The following is a 16,441-nucleotide window of genomic DNA, read 5'->3' on the forward strand; positions in this document are numbered from 1 at the left end:
CACAGAAAATACTTCATCAGCGTTTGCTTTATACGAAATTATTTTTTAAAATCCTATACCATAGATTCACAACCTTTATGAGGCAAACTCAAAGCTCACACTACAATTTGAGAAATCAAAATTTATCGACGTAAGCGCTCTATCAATATAATTTGAGATTAATTGATTTCTTAAGCCAATATAATATATATAGCTGTACTACGATTGCAATTCAATTTCGATAACAGTCATAACATTGTCATAGCAATCTGTTATTATAGGCAAAAATGATGGTAAGTCTAATCTAAACAAGAAAAAATGTTAACTTCGCTTGCACCGAAATTAGAATACCCTTTACAATTCAAAAAGTTTCCATTGGTAGCTTGGTGTTTCAGCTATATGTTGAAATAATTTGTTTGGAGATTGTACCGGTGCCTTGGTATCCACGCCAAATTTCGTTTAGATATCTCGTCAAATAAAAAAGTTTTCCATACAAGGACTGGATTTTGATCGATTTGCTTCTTGTGGAAAAAGGACGTGGGAAAAATTTCAGATCGTTAACTGATAAATTACACCCTAATGCTACCCATTATTGATAACAGGCAACCTAGTTGCCAGTAGCCATTTTAGGTAGGCATTTATTCCTTGTTATACAACTATAGTATTGTCAAATTTATGTAACTAGCTTTGAGCAGTGTTCTGCGATTTTTGCAGTACGAATATCTTGAATATCTTTCCAGAAAATATGTAAACTTTTTTGTTTGCGAAGGTTCCTAATTGTATAATATAATTTACACTATACGACAAAAAAAGTTTTATTCTGGATATTGGACCAAACCTATTTTTTCGAGAGATTGAGCCATAAGTAAAAAAGTAACTTCTCCATTTTTAGAGTTAGGTTTAGAAATCGGAATAGTTCTTTGTCCTCTGTAACGCCAGATGGTGGTCACCTGTGACTAAGCCAACAACCGTCCGGCAGTATTTTCGAGACCTTATGAGTAGAAAGCTTGCGTGCTATAAACTTATATATTGATATTCTTTACGTATTTCCATTGTTAGTTATCTCAGTACCTTTCCTGACCGCAAAGACTTCTGCCTGAGATATATTGCAGTATTCCGGCATCTTGAAGACTCTTTTAGCGTAACTTGAAACCTTCTCTCCCAGATAAACCGTGGGGTATGTGGTCGTTTTTATCCACTCACCCCTGCCTATCTAGCTATGTCCGAAGGCAGCTGATGCTGATCGCTGCTGAGCTTTCCACTGCAATGTTAATTGGTGGCAGGTTGAGTAACCTTTCTAGTGCAGACGTTGGAGTCGTTCTTAGTGCTTCCGTTATGTAGAGAGCAGGTTGCCGCTGTATTTGCTCCAACGGTTGCTTGTATGTGATTTTACTGCCAGCGGCCCACCACACTAAGGCACCGTAAACTAAGATTGACTTGACTACTTGGTATGATCCCTAGTAGTTAACTCCTCCTCGTTGACCCTCGGGGGTTTCTATGGCGGTATTTCGTACCTTCTTGTAAAGAGTACCATAACCGTCTTAGCGGCATTTACCTCTAGGTTAGCCGATATTGCTTATTGGTGTATGGCTTTTAGAGCGCTATTGATCACGCTACTTATTGTGTCTAAGAACTTGCCCGTCATTTGTATAACTATGTCGTCTGCATAGGCTATCAGTCTGGGTGCTCTTTCTTCAAAATTTCCTAGAAATTCCTTTGCTGCATGTGACAGTACACCCCCCAGAGGAGTTAATGTTCGCTCTAATCTGAGCAATCTAGCTTAATTAAATGCTGCATTAATGTTCTTGCAGCTCAGTTGATTTTTTATACATTCTATGATGGCGGGCTCTATCCCAGATGCTTCCGCTAATGTCAAGAAACACGCCTACAGCATATTCCTTATGGGGCTCTCTCTATATTTAATACCATGTTCCGACCAAAAATTTCAAGATATTAGATTCAAATCCCCTCGGTGATGAGATTACGAAATATTATTTTTGTATGGCGAAATCTTGATAATTTTAGTACTTACTGAGTTAATCTACTCAACAGTCTTAATCTCGTGATTAAGTGTCGGACGGAACATGGTATAAGGTAAACGAGTAAAGTGCAGTCTCAGTGCATATACCCTTTTTATAGGTGTGCTGAGCCTTCGGCAGGTTAACTGATGGAGTCTTGTCCCTAATGTAGGCATGTAGAATCTTTTCGAGTGTCTTCAGAAAGAATGAGGTTATATTTGTTGGACCATAGTCTTTTTAAAAAAGGGAGATTTCTTTACCCGCCTTTGGTATGAATATGACCCTCGCCTCTTTTAAAAGGCATTAAATATTCTTCATATTTTTAAAATAATATTTATTTCTTTTAATAATTTTTTGGTTGTAAAATATTTATCGGGTTGCCTTCATAAATACTATACCATAAGTAATAAGTTTACTAGCCGAAACCAGCAGCTTCTTCTATTTCTCCGACTAGCTCTTTGGGAGTTAAGAAACGTTTTTTAACACCTTAATTAACTAATACATGCCCATGTTCCAGAATGAAAACAACATTATTACTTTTGGATTGTACAAAATATTTGCAACTTTTATTTTATTTATTTTTTATACTAAATGTTTTATGCTTAACAAAACATTACATGCAAATTACATTGTAAAGTGAACAACAGCAAAAATAATTATTGTTCTGAAAACATTACAGTTGGGCGAACAGTCGATCAACAACACTCCATTTGATTTCGACATTTTCGACGCAGTTGGTCATTAGAGGCCACCATTTTGTATGGCATTATCTTCGTACGCCTCGTGCTCGTCTTGTTCGTCGTCAAATTCAACATCATCCTCGACGCTGGCCTCCTATGGAGTGAAATGAAATGGAAAGAAAAGCAAAAAATGAACGACGATTCGACCACATTCCAATATGATCCAATCTACTCCAAACTGCTATAACTACCAAAGTATTATGAACAACAACCCAAGCAAGTAGTGGTAGCAGGAATCAGCAACGATTTTTAATTAAAAGCAATCGATTCCAGTTGCCGCTTATGCCACGCTGTTCATACAACACATACATACAAACAAATGAGCGCTTTCGCAAACATAAACAACATGCAAGAGTAACTAACATGCTTATCCATTTCCATTTCCACTAACCACAATCATCCTCATGCATTCAGCAACACACATAATCAACAACGAATACTCGAGCGGTCAGTCAGTCGCTGGCAAATGCACAAATTTCTTACCTGATACTGTTGATATTCGGAAATCAAATCGTTCATATTCGATTCGGCTTCGGTGAATTCCATTTCGTCCATGCCCTCGCCGGTGTACCAATGCAGGAACGCCTTACGCCGGAACATGGCCGTAAATTGCTCGGATATACGCTTGAAGATCTCCTGTATGGCTGTGGTGTTGCCAATGAATGTGGCGGACATTTTGAGACCACGCGGTGGTATATCGCAAACAGCTACCTTAACATTATTTGGTATCCATTCGACGAAGTAGCTGCTGTTCTTGCTTTGTATGTTGTACATTTGCATGTCGACCTCCTTCATCGACATTGGGCCTGCGAAATGAAATGAACGCAATTTGAAGAGTTGGTAGTGGTAAGTAATTAAGAATTTTGTAAATAATCTATTCAATCGAAAATGCTTTAGGGGAACTTATAGTTACTCGGAAAATTGAAAATCGTATTAAGCAGCTGTTGATTCAGCTTAATAGCGAAGTTGAGGTGGAAGAAACTTACATAGATATTATAATATATATGACTGGGAAGGAAAGATATATTCGGGGAACATTGTATTGAAGAAGGTCTGCAAAATGTTTGCTTGTAAGCCATTAGGTGCACACAGTAATATTTTGGGTTAAATAGGGGAAATAATGTGGCTGTATTTGGGGAACCCATGAGATGGGTGCGCTCTTTTGCATTAGGTTGGGCGCGTTATTGTTTTTGTAATGCATAATATTTTTATAAATGGCTTCCAAGATAAAATATGATTTCGGAACACTCCTAATAACATAGACCCAACTTTCTCCTATTCTTATGACAGTTGAGTTTTCATAAGCTGTTAGGTCAGTTATGATAGGTAATAAGGCTGACAATCGAGTAGTCACGAATGATCGCTTTTGGTTGTGAACCCAGAACTATTAAGTATGGATCAAAATGAGCGACGCATACCACCAAAGCGTTTTCGTTATGGTGCCTTAAATCAGTTAGAGCCAATTTGCCAGGTACCCTAAATATGGCCATCGACATGCTTCACCCTTGGTCCAGCTCGAAAGCTGGAAAGTGAAGAAGAAAGTATCTAAATGCTTCCACGTCATCTTTTCCCATTAGCTTTGAGAATTGGCGTCCTACAAAGTCTTTAGCATCACCGCAGTAGTACCAATAAGACAGTGCCCAATTATAACTTCTATCATTGCGGTGAGACGGACCTTGATAAGAACAAGTAATTTACTGCATTCCCCTTTAGGCTAGAAGGATTTCGCTGAACTCAAACGAAGTCCACAGATCCAGTGCAAGAACATAGAGGCCGGTACCCATCAGCTTTGCAGTTTCCAACGATTCCGCTGTGACGCGGTACACAGGCCACTTCATAACTGAATTAGCGTCGGGTTTTTCCGACCAAATTTTTAACTCCAAAGCTCCTAAAAAATATTTGAAAAGTTTTTTTTATAGTTTTAGTCATATTTTGAAGCAAAGAGAAGTTTTACGACTTATTTGTATATAATAATGACTTGAGAAGATCTGTGTGCTTTAGTCATGTTTCTCTTTTCCTCTTACCTACTTTCTATAGTATTATCAAGATAAACTAATTAGGTCTAAGGTAGGCATGCTCAGGCTGTAGCTCACTTGGTTCACTGTGGCTCCCAACAACATCACTTACAACAATCACAGCATTATTGGAAAAACAATAAGCAAAATGATCACAGCAAGGAAGTTGATTCGCGCCTGCACCGTCTGGCTTGCGGTCTTTTACTCGGAACTGCCAGGATAATCGTCATTCATTCACTGCTATCTGACATTGGCTGGCATTTAGTTAGGCGTAGTAAACTTTGCTTTGTTGTTAGTTTATTAGAAATATAGTTTTATAGAAATATATTTATAATATATGGGTTGAAATATATTTTTTCGTTTCAGAAAGACATGGCTAGATGGAGTTGGGCTGAAAGGTTTTGTAAGTTATTCTCGCTGAGTTCAACCCACTCGTATATTTATAACAAGCTTCAGACCAAAGGGGTATCTATCCCAATGGTAAAGTTTTAATAACCTTAGAATATTATTCTAAGATTTAGTATTTGTCTCGAGGTAAAAAAAGAAGTCTTAAATAGTAATATGGAAAACTTCTTTGTTCATTTCCTTCTGTAAACTTAGCACTCTGCTATTATTTACTATTTCAAACCCTAGAAATTGATTCAGCTATGGAAAACTTTAAATATGTTTCATAAAATAAGAAGAAATAAAATTCTCGGATCTATGAATCCCAGTAGAGGATATAATTCTAGAATTTATTGAAGTGCTGAGTAGAGGGTACAATAGACCATTGGTGACAGTAAACCTTAACTTCTATGTTTATTTTAAAGGCCTTGAGCAAGTGTATACAAGCATTTGGATCTAAACTAATTTTGTTAAAAAAAAAGGAATGAACATTTTTTAAAAACTAAATGTTTGTTAAAGACCGTACACATATTTTTCGTGCTGGCTTTATGTATTTTGCTCCTACAGAAAGCTTTTAATAACATATACCTATATGTGTGTACATGTGTCGGGAATGAATAAGGCTTAAATTTGGGATATAAAAACCAGTCAAATGTCAGAGCAAAGGCAGCGCAGAAAATCTACAAAAAAAAAAGAATATATATATATAATATAAAGGTATCCCTAATTCCCCAAATATGAAATGTTAAACTGTCGCTAATGTGAGCTTTTACGCTGCCATTTCCGTAGCGCTACTCCGAAGAAGCAAAACAAAAAAAGATAAAAATTTTCCAACCAACAAATTGCCGCTTCATTGCATTTATTTGTGTATTTTCTACGCCGGCTTCTGTGTAATTCCTTCGGGATCGCGTTTAATGTCTTGCACAGCGTGCGATTTGTCTGCGGTTAACTTGACTGACTCGGCAACTTGCTCACCTTTGGAAACCTAACCCCTTCCGTCCACTCTCCTCTCTTTTTGAGTTGCCTGCCAACATCCTTAGCTCGGCTCATCTAGGCTAAGCTCTAGTCACTTGGTGTTTACTTTTGTAAAATTTTACTAGCGCGTGGAAAAAGAAACTGTCGCTTTGCGTGGCGCAAATCTCCGAAGCCAACTGAAATGCTTGTTTGTTGCTATTTCATTTTTATTTTCCACACATATTTTGATTAATTATTTTGCTGCGTCTTAACCAAAAGCGCTGCAACTTTATAGTCATGTTGTGTTTATGGTCACATACATATTAAATACCGGTGCTGTGTGTTAGCTTACGAATCGTAGCAATTGAATTCCCCATGAGTTTTTGAATAATACAAATTCCATTAATGTATAGTCTCTTTGCATACTTTTTCTTTGATTATTCTCTTTGCTGTGTGTTTTGACAATAATTTACTTCGGCGAAGTTTGCTTTAGCTACTCTCAGTGGGTTAGCTCCATACAGGGTTGCTTTTTTAAAGGTTGACTGTTGAATATTTCACAACGGTCGTAAACAGTTATATACTTCCTTATATAAGTCTGAAATTTATGCGATTTTTCATGGGTTCAAAAGCAATGCTAAACTTTATTCAAAAACAATTCTTGGGAGCTTAATGTATTAGTTATGGAAAAGAATTTTAATCGGTATTTTTATGGGTTCAAAATCTTGATTCGATTTTTGGTTATGTTCAGCGCACTCGCCTAATTTACAACTGCTAAAAATCGAACTTGGTGGATTCTTCTTTGACTGCCACGGCTCCGTTTACGTCACTTGACTGGGACTTTCTTGAAATTTGGAATTAGAGATCGTCTGAGTCGATTTCATCAAATTGCGTTTCCTGAACCACACGAGGATTTGACTCGCCTCAATAGCGACAATTTTGTTTGACAAAATTATTAGGCCAGAAATTGGCCTCATCTGAGAAGATGATTTTTAGGTTTTCCCGGAGAATTGAATTTGAGTAATAATCTTGAACATGATGAAATGGAAAATCTTACTGAACACACAAACAAAATTTGACACAAATCCATAATCAAACATGGTCGCCACGAGCTGTCAAAATGACGTCATTGCTATTGGTAGCCGTTGTACTTTTTAGGGGACATAACTGTGTATTTCCTTACAGTACTATCCATTACAAATATCAGTGCGAAACAAGCTTATCGGTGACTGTTATACCTTAGATTAGATCGATCACATGTCCTAAAAGGTCCTAAGATTAAGTTCAGCCATATTTCCCCCTAAAGATCTAAATTCAAGTTCGGTAAAAGGGCAGTTTCGATATGTTCGAACTACGGAGATTAGGGTATCAATAGTATTAAATGTCTTTATAAAGTTTTGCATGCCGGCTATGTTTCCGTACGTTTACAATCTGTTTTAAGTTACAAACAAATTAATTTTGCTTGCTAATTGAAGCGCTGAAGGCGAAAGCAGAGGCATTTCATAAGAGCGTAAACAAAACTAAATATGGGTTAAAAAAACCGATCCCGTCGAAAACCTAATCACCTAACACTTCTCGCTCTAAGATCCGATCTTGTCAAAACAGGCTGATTCCCGAACCATCTGCCCAAAACGTCGATAAAAACACGAACCCATTATAGGTATGTTGGCTTTGCAATATTGCTCAGTTAGCGATGAACGCAAAATATGCACTTTGATCCGCAACATTAACTCGCCGAAATTCCTTGCGGCTGCTTGTTAATTAATTTTGTCAATTCGTTTACTTGTTTTCCCCTAAAACATACAATTTTGTCACATTAATCCGTCGGTTAGCTTAATACGGAGAAAAAGAGTAACAACAAAGAAGGATTACAAAATGCTAGCACACGCACGTGCAACACCTTTTTAACGGCACATTATTAATTATTTCATTTCCACTTTTACTTAATTTTTTTATTTTCGGAATTAGTCTTTTGATCCGGTGGAATGAGAGGCATATGCTTGTTAGCACGGTAGTTTGGCACAAGTCGCACTCTTAAAAACAATAAAAAAAAAAATTCAAACAACGTGCGTGCCGGGCTGGGTGACTGAAGAGCCGCAAGTTTGCTAAAAATTTTCAAATTCATTAATCATTTTTAGTGGCGCCCAAAAGTAGGCTTTGCCTCTTTGGCTGCTTTGTTGGGCTGTCAACGGCGAAACGTGACTGTGGGAGCAACAGAAAGTGACTATTATTTATACTTTCCTTAATATAGAGTGGTATGTGTGTTTTTGTTGTACACTCAAAGAAGACTAAGTGCTAAATGGAATGACAAAGTGGCGAAGTTTCTGTTTGCCTTATTATTATTACATTGCCTACTTTTCGGCTGCCAGACGGGAGTTATGGAAAAAACCGAAAAATATAACAAAAACGCTAAATAAATAAACGAGGTGTTTATGTGTTGTTGTTAAAAACTATTTTTCTAAACGAAATTCCTTTTTTCTTTTCAAGTTTGTATTATCTATTGTGGCGAACCACATTCTGAGTGGCACATGTTGACAACCACAACAAAGTGTGGCGTCGAGTTGAAAAGTCATAGGCCTGAGAGCGCGAAGGGGTAAGTAATGCAACAAAAAAAGAAAATGAATAGACGAGTATTTTTTATTTTTCTTTTGTTTGCTTAAGTGTTCAAAGGGATAACCAAGACTAACCGCACTATAGACGCCAATTTTTGTTTTACTAACCAATGGTCAATTGGATGGTGAAAAACAATGTTGGGGTTAGACAACAAATGTCCGCCACAAATCAGCCGTATAAAAAGAATGAAAGTTGAAATATAACGAAAATGGTTAACGGACCCTTGACAAATCGCCAGCTAATAACGCTAATCAGCTGTGCAGGCACGAACAACAAGTTCTGCGCAACAAGCGTTTTGGCAGATAGTATAGAGCATTTTTCATCCAATACAAGAGGAATATGCTCCAAAAAAAGGGTGTTCACGAATTAGTAGGTTGGTACTCCTACTAATTCGTGAAGATTTTAATCAGCAAAAGCGAGCAGTGACCCGCAGCTAGTAAATGTAAGCTGAGTGCTAAGCTGTCCACGAACCAAAGGAGTATTATACAAATATTCGATGTCATGACATGAGCGTTTGCCAGACGCATAACGTTAATTAATCATTCGCAATGAATTGCATAAATACGCGTGGCATTAAGGCGTCGCTTTAGCGACTGACACGTGGATAAGCCATTGTCAGTGTAAAGGATTTGCATGGCTCATCAAGCAATGGAAAGCAAAGGTATTAAATAAATGTTGAAGGAAATGCAGACATTTATATGTATGAGTCTGTGGGCTTTCCAAATAAATTAATCAGGGTACAACCTGTGCAGTTGAATTAAATGAGAAATTTTGTTGACGCTTCAATTGTCACGCTGCTAAAACGTAAACTATAGGTAATGTACAATATAAGAAAGGGTTAAGTGTGCACGGAATATATGCTGAAAATTTCGCATTCTCTGCGGATACATCTCGTATGGAGGTTTGGATCACAGCTAAAACAGCTTAAAAAGTGAGAGAGGGTGAGCTTAGATGTAACTACTCCAAAACATTAAACATGACCACAGAAGTTGAAGGTTTTGTCTTGGAACTAGGAATCAAGACCACATGGTATGGATACACACGTTTTTTAGCTAGCATAATCAAGTTAGGCCTAAAGCGGTCACAGTAATGGTTAAAATCAATGTAACCATATTGCTTCCTCAAGTCATGAAAATATCCTGAATTTGCCTTCGAAATTTTTTCGCTGCTGCAACAACAAAGTTAGCTCGGTGTTTTTGAAGTTTTGAACGGTTTGTTTTTATTTGAGCTCGACGATTGCGGCTGCAAATAGTTGGTTGAAACTATGCTGCAAAATTTGTTTTGTCTATTTTTTATCATTTTATCTTTTGTAAGACTAAGCTGAGTTCTGATACTTTCATCATTATATATTCTGGCTGCATTAGGCTGTTATAAGTCTCAGGGAAGCTGGGTATACAAGTTGTATGAAGGTTACCGATAGCTTTGTGATAACTTGCACCACTGCATCGCGGAATATTGGCCGAGTGGTTCCTTCTGTGATATATGCGCGGGAAGAAGTCGCAGTAGAAGAGGTGCCGTGAACTTTTCACGGATGAATCGAATATTAGGGGAAAGGAGGAGGCTTCAGACTACCAAAGCACTTAAGTGCCTTTAAAGCTGACGTAAACGTATGCGACTGCGAGGACCTTCCTAACCAAATTGGAACGCATAGGTCCTGTGAGCTACTTGCCTTAACAAGGTTCATCTCACCGCCGTTGTAAGCGTTCTGAAAGGACACTGTCCAATACGCTCGCATGCGGTGAGGCTGCATATCTTGTCAGATACAAATTGCCAAAGCTCTGTGGAAAAAGGAGTTGGAATCATTTAGTCACTATCTTTTCAACTGTCCACTTTTTGCTAGACTCTGGTTAAAACATCTCATCCTACATTATTATAACGGATAATTTCAATATATGGTAGAAGCCACTTACAGTTATTGGGAATTACTAAATTTTAACGAATATAGTAAAGTATATGCTAGTGCTTTCCACTTGCAACATTACGTAAGCCCAACTTTTGCTATGCTGTTACAGACAACTGATAATTTACCTTTTGCCAAACATTGCGCTTGGTTAAAAAAGGTTAGGTAAATACTTAAAAAGTAAGTAAAGATATATCTCTTTTGCACATCACTTACCTCTAAAGATGCACGCCACTGTTAGATAGCGTCCGTGACGGGGATCGCACGCTGTCATCATATTCTTGGCATCGAACATTTGCTGAGTCAGTTCGGATACAGTCAAAGCGCGGTACTGTTGCGAACCCTTGGCGGTGAGTGGCGCAAAGCCGGGCATGAAGAAGTGCAAACGCGGAAACGGCACCATGTTCACGGCCAGTTTGCGCAGATCGGCATTTAGTTGGCCGGGGAAACGGAGGCAGGTTGTCACGCCGGACATTGTGACCTATTTGTGATATTGTTTTTCGACATTTGACGAGGGAGTAGAAAAGGAATAAACGTGAATTTTAATCAGATAGTGGTGTTGGGTTATGTGGTGACTTGCAGGCGTCATTAGGCAGGTGTTAAGTACACGAAAAGGCGGCGGAGATATTAATGAAACGCAGCATTTGGGTATAAAGTTTTTTTAAGATGAATAAGGTGAAGATATTTGGGTGATTGTTATTTCGAAAGAACTGAGAATATATTTAAAGCTTCAAAGTGAATTTTCGGCCTTTTTGACATTTTTTAACTAAAATGCCACCACTTTTATTTTATTTTTAATTTAATGCTTCCTGGTACTTTTCTGAGGTTAACTGAAAATGCTTGTGGAATAGGTTTCCGGAAGCTTCAAACATTTTCTATTTTACTGATAAGAGAGCTTTAAGAGAACCTAGGGTGGTCAAACATGTCTACGAACGTTGAATAATCTTACTTAATCAACTAAAAAGGCGTCCATTTTATTTTTAGAAATCTTCGCCATGTGCGTGGCAAAACGAAAATTTTACTTTTTTTGAGGTTTATCGTTAGATCAGTCCACAATTTAGGTTTTTGGCTTAAAGTACACTTCAGAGTCCTCAAAACAGTATCATATTTGATTGTTAAAAAATTAAAAAAAAAACGTCTGGTCAGAAAGCTTCAATAAGTAAAACCTTAAACACGTTTTCCAGGAAACCGCCTTTTTTTAAATCGGATGATGACTCGAAGACAATGGCATGTTCATCCTGTAGCTTTACAGAAAGATTATCCATTATAGTTAGGTTTTCGGTAGAAAATTGTGTTTTTATTAAAATCACCGTTATTAAAGTTAGCAGCCATTTTGCATCCAATTGTCAATATACACTCGAATATACTTGTATGTTTAATAAAAACCGAAAGAGAGAAATTTGATTCCCCTTTACTTACCCTCTGAATAAATTTTCAAAATTATATGAAACAACGTTCGTAAGAAGAGCAAGCATATATTTTGTCGGCTTTTACATTTGATGAGTAGGAAATATGTATATTCCCTTAAACGCTCTGTATATTCTATGGTAAAAATAATATTAGCTTCATAATAAATCATTTATAAATGTTTTTATATGGCCAATAAGCTACAAAGTTCCTATGCCTGAGTGTTTCAAATATGCTTTATTGCATGCTAAGCAGGAGTTAATAAAAATCAATACCTTTGGGAAATCGCTATGCGCGCTCTTCACAAAGTCCTTGAAATATAAGCAAATTGAAAATTATGTTACGTATACGCCATGGCAGTGCACAAAGCACAAATGTAATATTCTGCAATTTCCAAAAAACTGTCAACAAATGTCAAAATATGACAGCCTTTTGCACCAGAAACCAATTAGAAATTTGTTCAGAAAAACAAAAAAGGTTGACATAAAAACGTGCGCGAATGCAAATAAATTAATTGTACATACATATGTGTGTGTGTGTGCATGAGAATTGACTAAAGAGCACTCAAAATTTGAATAAATTTTCGGAAAAAAATGCTTTTTGCATGCATTATTAAAACGTTGGACGTGGCTCGCAAATTTTAATTGCTACAATTTCAGTGTTGCCACTCAAGAGCACACGGAAAAAATAAATTAGAATTATAGTGACAGAAGAATTAGCTTTTGTGCAATATGCGCATAATTAAAAATGTTGAAACAAATTTATTATGAAGTAATATTTGAAAAAAAAAACCTTTGAAAAAAGGCTTAAAAAATATATATTGAAATGTAAATATTTTGAAAAAAAAATTTAAAACTAATCAAAAAATGAGTTTTATTAAAAAATGTGTTCGAAAAAAATTTGGAAAAAAGAAAATATTTATTAAAAAGGATATATTTAAAAAAATTAAAAAAAAATTTTTTAATATTTTCAAACAAATTTTGAAAAAAATTTGACGAACCTTTTTTGAAATAAAAACATTCGTCACTTAAATGGCATAAGCGTTTATTCATCGTTGTTTATCCATATGCAAATATGTAAATATGCTTTTTGCGGCAGCAGTTGTTGCAATTAATTTTGTGCTTTACAAGCGTTTTCTTGTTTTGCTTTGCTTTGCCAGGCATTTGCACGACCACAAACAATTCTCAATTTTACTTACGGACACCAGATGATTCAAATCCTCATAGGTGGGGCACAGCATACGCAACTTGTGATAACAAATGTCATACAATGCCTCATTATCGATGCAAAATGTTTCATCGGTGTTCTCGCACAGCTGATGTGCCGACAGTGTGGCATTGTAGGGCTCAACAATTACCTCGGATACCTGTGCCACACCGTAGCGGGGCAGAGAGGAAGGGGTGCGGTCACAAGCAAAGGCGAAAATACACCACACATGTATGTATACACAAACATAAGCAAATATAAATGTACATATGTGTGTGTGTATGTGTAATGGACGACAAACGCAACGTATTGCGGTACGCATTGGTAAATGCCATGCAATCGGCATTACCGTTCAGCCATGCAACCGGGTCATCAATTGTGAACGTTGTTATTGTTGTTGATGGTTGTTGGTTCGTTGGTTGGTCGGTTGGTTTCAACGTGCACAGGAAATGTATATGTGACGTGGCGGGGTGTGGGGTAGCGTTAAGGCGAGATAGATAGAGAGAGAAAGAGCGTGCGAGAAAGGGCGAGAGGAAAGAAGAGAAAACCCATTAGTATTGCTTGGTATATTGGTCAACTTACGGATACAAGATGATTCAAATCGCCATAGGTGGGCGATGTCAGCTTCAGTGTGCGGAAGCAGATGTCGTATAAAGCCTCGTTGTCGATGCAGAATGTCTCATCGGTATTCTCGACAAGTTGATGTATGGACAATGTGGCATTGTACGGCTCCACGACGGTATCGGAAACCTGAAAAGCGTCAATGAATCAGCGCAATGTTGCAAGCACACAAATGGACGAGCAGCCAGGCGGGCAAGTAGGCAAGCAAGCAGGGAAGCGAATAGGCAGTTAGTCAGTCGGATCCGCGAGTAGTATTCCCGATTTGGTTGGAAGTGCCACAGATGGTCGGGCAATGGATGGCGTATTGTTGGAGTTTGTTGATTTGTTGTCGTACATACATATATAATGCGCAATTTTTTTTTGGTTGTTATGTGCGGTCAGTGGTATTAGCAGCAGAAGCAGCAAATGTGGCAGCGGCAGTTGCACGTTGCACGGCCGTCCAATCAACAGGCGTTGAAGCATTATGTGGTGCAACAGGCCGCAGGCGTAAACGGGTGTTGAAATTAAGCGTGTGTCAGCATACAGCGCCGTTGTGGCGTAGCATTGTGGCATAGAAGAAAATGAAAAATAAGTGTGGGAAAGCTAAAATTAGTTAAATATAAATAGTAAGAAGTTGAATAGTCATACTTAGTATTTTTAAATGCCTTAGCTTTAAGATAAAAATTATACTTAAATAATAATATATTCATTGAAGTGGCTATTTCTTCGGAGAATGCATCATTGCCTTAGATAATAACTTATGTCAAATTTCGTGAAGATACATATGTATCTCGTGAAAAGCAGAACCATTTAATACAAGCACTGGATTCAAATTGTTCAGTTTGTATGGCAGCTATATACTATCGTCATCCGATATCGGCAGTTTTGTAAAGTGCAAATTTGGATAAAGGCAGGATTTTTCAACTACTAACTGACTTCCGGGTCTCACCTCAAAAGAAGAAAATAATGACGTATTCAGGTGTATGAGGTGAGATATTAGAGTACGTTATCGAGGGTAGAAAGAAAGAGACCGAAATACGAGTTCTAGAGTTTGTTATGCAGATAGGCAAGGGTGATTTCTGAAAATTTTACCAAAAACTCGGTTAACTCCCAGTAGTTTTCAATATCGAGAGAAACATTTGAAAGAATAATACAGAATATCTGATAGCTGATGTTTTGAGCATATTTATGTTATATAGCGAATAGTTCTTCAATCTGAACATGCATCGTGTAACATGGACTGAACAGAATGAAATAGTAATAATTATATTAATTTAAGAATTCTTAAGAATGTCTTCCACAACTTGAACTAAAAAATTTAAATACTATGTTGTAATGACACAACGAACATTCTTTTAATTTAAAAAATATGTTTTGTAACCACTTATGATTCAATTTGTATGGGGTTTTTAAGTCAAAAAGTTCTCTCGTATCTTGCACCAAATAATATTCTCTTATTCTAAAACTCACTTTTAACTGACTCCCTTATTGAAGCAATCATTTGATAACTCAATAGATATATAATAAATTATATTTCATTACCTACATACTTGTGTGCATTTGCCTTAACTCACACATTTAAGAACAAAACAAAAAGTAATAATTTTCAACTACAAGTAGACATTTGTGTTGTTTATAATATGTTGAACTTCAAATACTTGAGTGCAGCAGAGAACTGACATGACAAGTATTTGATTTAATTGAGGCGGAACAATGTCTATAACATTGTTGTTGTGTAACAACTAATACAATTACTGCATTGATAGAAACAAAGTAAGTACACGATTATTCATACACACATACATCTTTATAGATATCCATTTGGCACACAAAAACGAGAACAAACAATAAATTTCCAAGCATTTAGTTTCTGTTAATGAATGCCTTTCATCAAATTGGCCAATGGATATTTGGTTAGTAATGGGAAAACATTAGTAATTTGTTTGTTATAGATCTAACTAAATTTCGCAAGAATATTATTACATACATATGTATATCTATTCATATTTACATATGTACGAGTATGTCAAGCAGAGCAACCCCTTTAGGAAATCGAATGCAGTAAGCTATAGATTCTGTATTTCCAATATAGGGCCAGGTAGTAATAAATCCATTTTTTTCGGTATTTTGCGTTGTCTAAGTGCGATCGGGTTACATTAGAAACTTTTTATACAGTTATTTAATTGTTTGATTCAGTATTATTTGAGCACTAGCTTAAGGATAGACACAAACAATGAGAAAATACTCTATTGTTTGAAATCGCATGCCACGGCTGAAAATGTAAATAGTGTTAATGGTCCTGATACTATAACATTTGTCGATTTCGTTCCGGTAATTTGGATGCGAAGATGCAACTCTCTGGAAGACCAATTGTCGAAAATATCCGTAAAGTAATGTAGTCCGACGATTATAAGCATTGTTACGTTTTCCTAAGAGCTAAACATGGATGTAATTGTATTCCATCTGACAATGCCATACCACATAGGCAGCATAATGACTTGGGAGGTTCCTGTTTCTGTTCGTAGGGAATAATTTTGCTGGTGAAAAATTCACCTCAAGAGAAGCTCGGTAAAATCGACTGTCTTAGCTGTTTGCAAATATATGGTTGGCCGTTATTTCCCTTCCGCT

The 16,441-nt window shown here is 36.9% G+C and overlaps 1 protein-coding gene across 2 annotated transcripts in view; it reads right to left on the reverse strand.

The window, feature by feature from the left end:
* Positions 1–2,527: 2,527 nt before the first annotated feature.
* Positions 2,528–16,441, reverse strand: part of betaTub97EF (beta-Tubulin at 97EF) — a 95,373-nt gene continuing 81,459 nt past the window's right edge. The window contains exons 4-7 of one of the 2 annotated variants that reach the window (XM_036368738.2): positions 13,206–13,373; positions 10,817–11,081; positions 3,221–3,543; positions 2,528–2,831 (exon numbers count right to left, since the gene is read on the reverse strand). In XM_036368738.2, coding sequence (XP_036224631.1) covers positions 2,739–2,831; positions 3,221–3,543; positions 10,817–11,081; positions 13,206–13,373 — 849 coding nt within the window. In that variant the 3' untranslated portion in view covers positions 2,528–2,738. Of the gene's footprint in view, positions 2,832–3,220; positions 3,544–10,816; positions 11,082–13,205; positions 13,374–13,795; positions 13,964–16,441 lie in introns of both variants that reach the window. The other variant, XM_014234970.3, reaches the window with a different exon arrangement.

Source organism: Bactrocera oleae, chromosome 2, assembly GCF_042242935.1.
Source record: "Bactrocera oleae isolate idBacOlea1 chromosome 2, idBacOlea1, whole genome shotgun sequence".
Taxonomy (NCBI): Eukaryota; Metazoa; Arthropoda; class Insecta; order Diptera; family Tephritidae; genus Bactrocera; species Bactrocera oleae.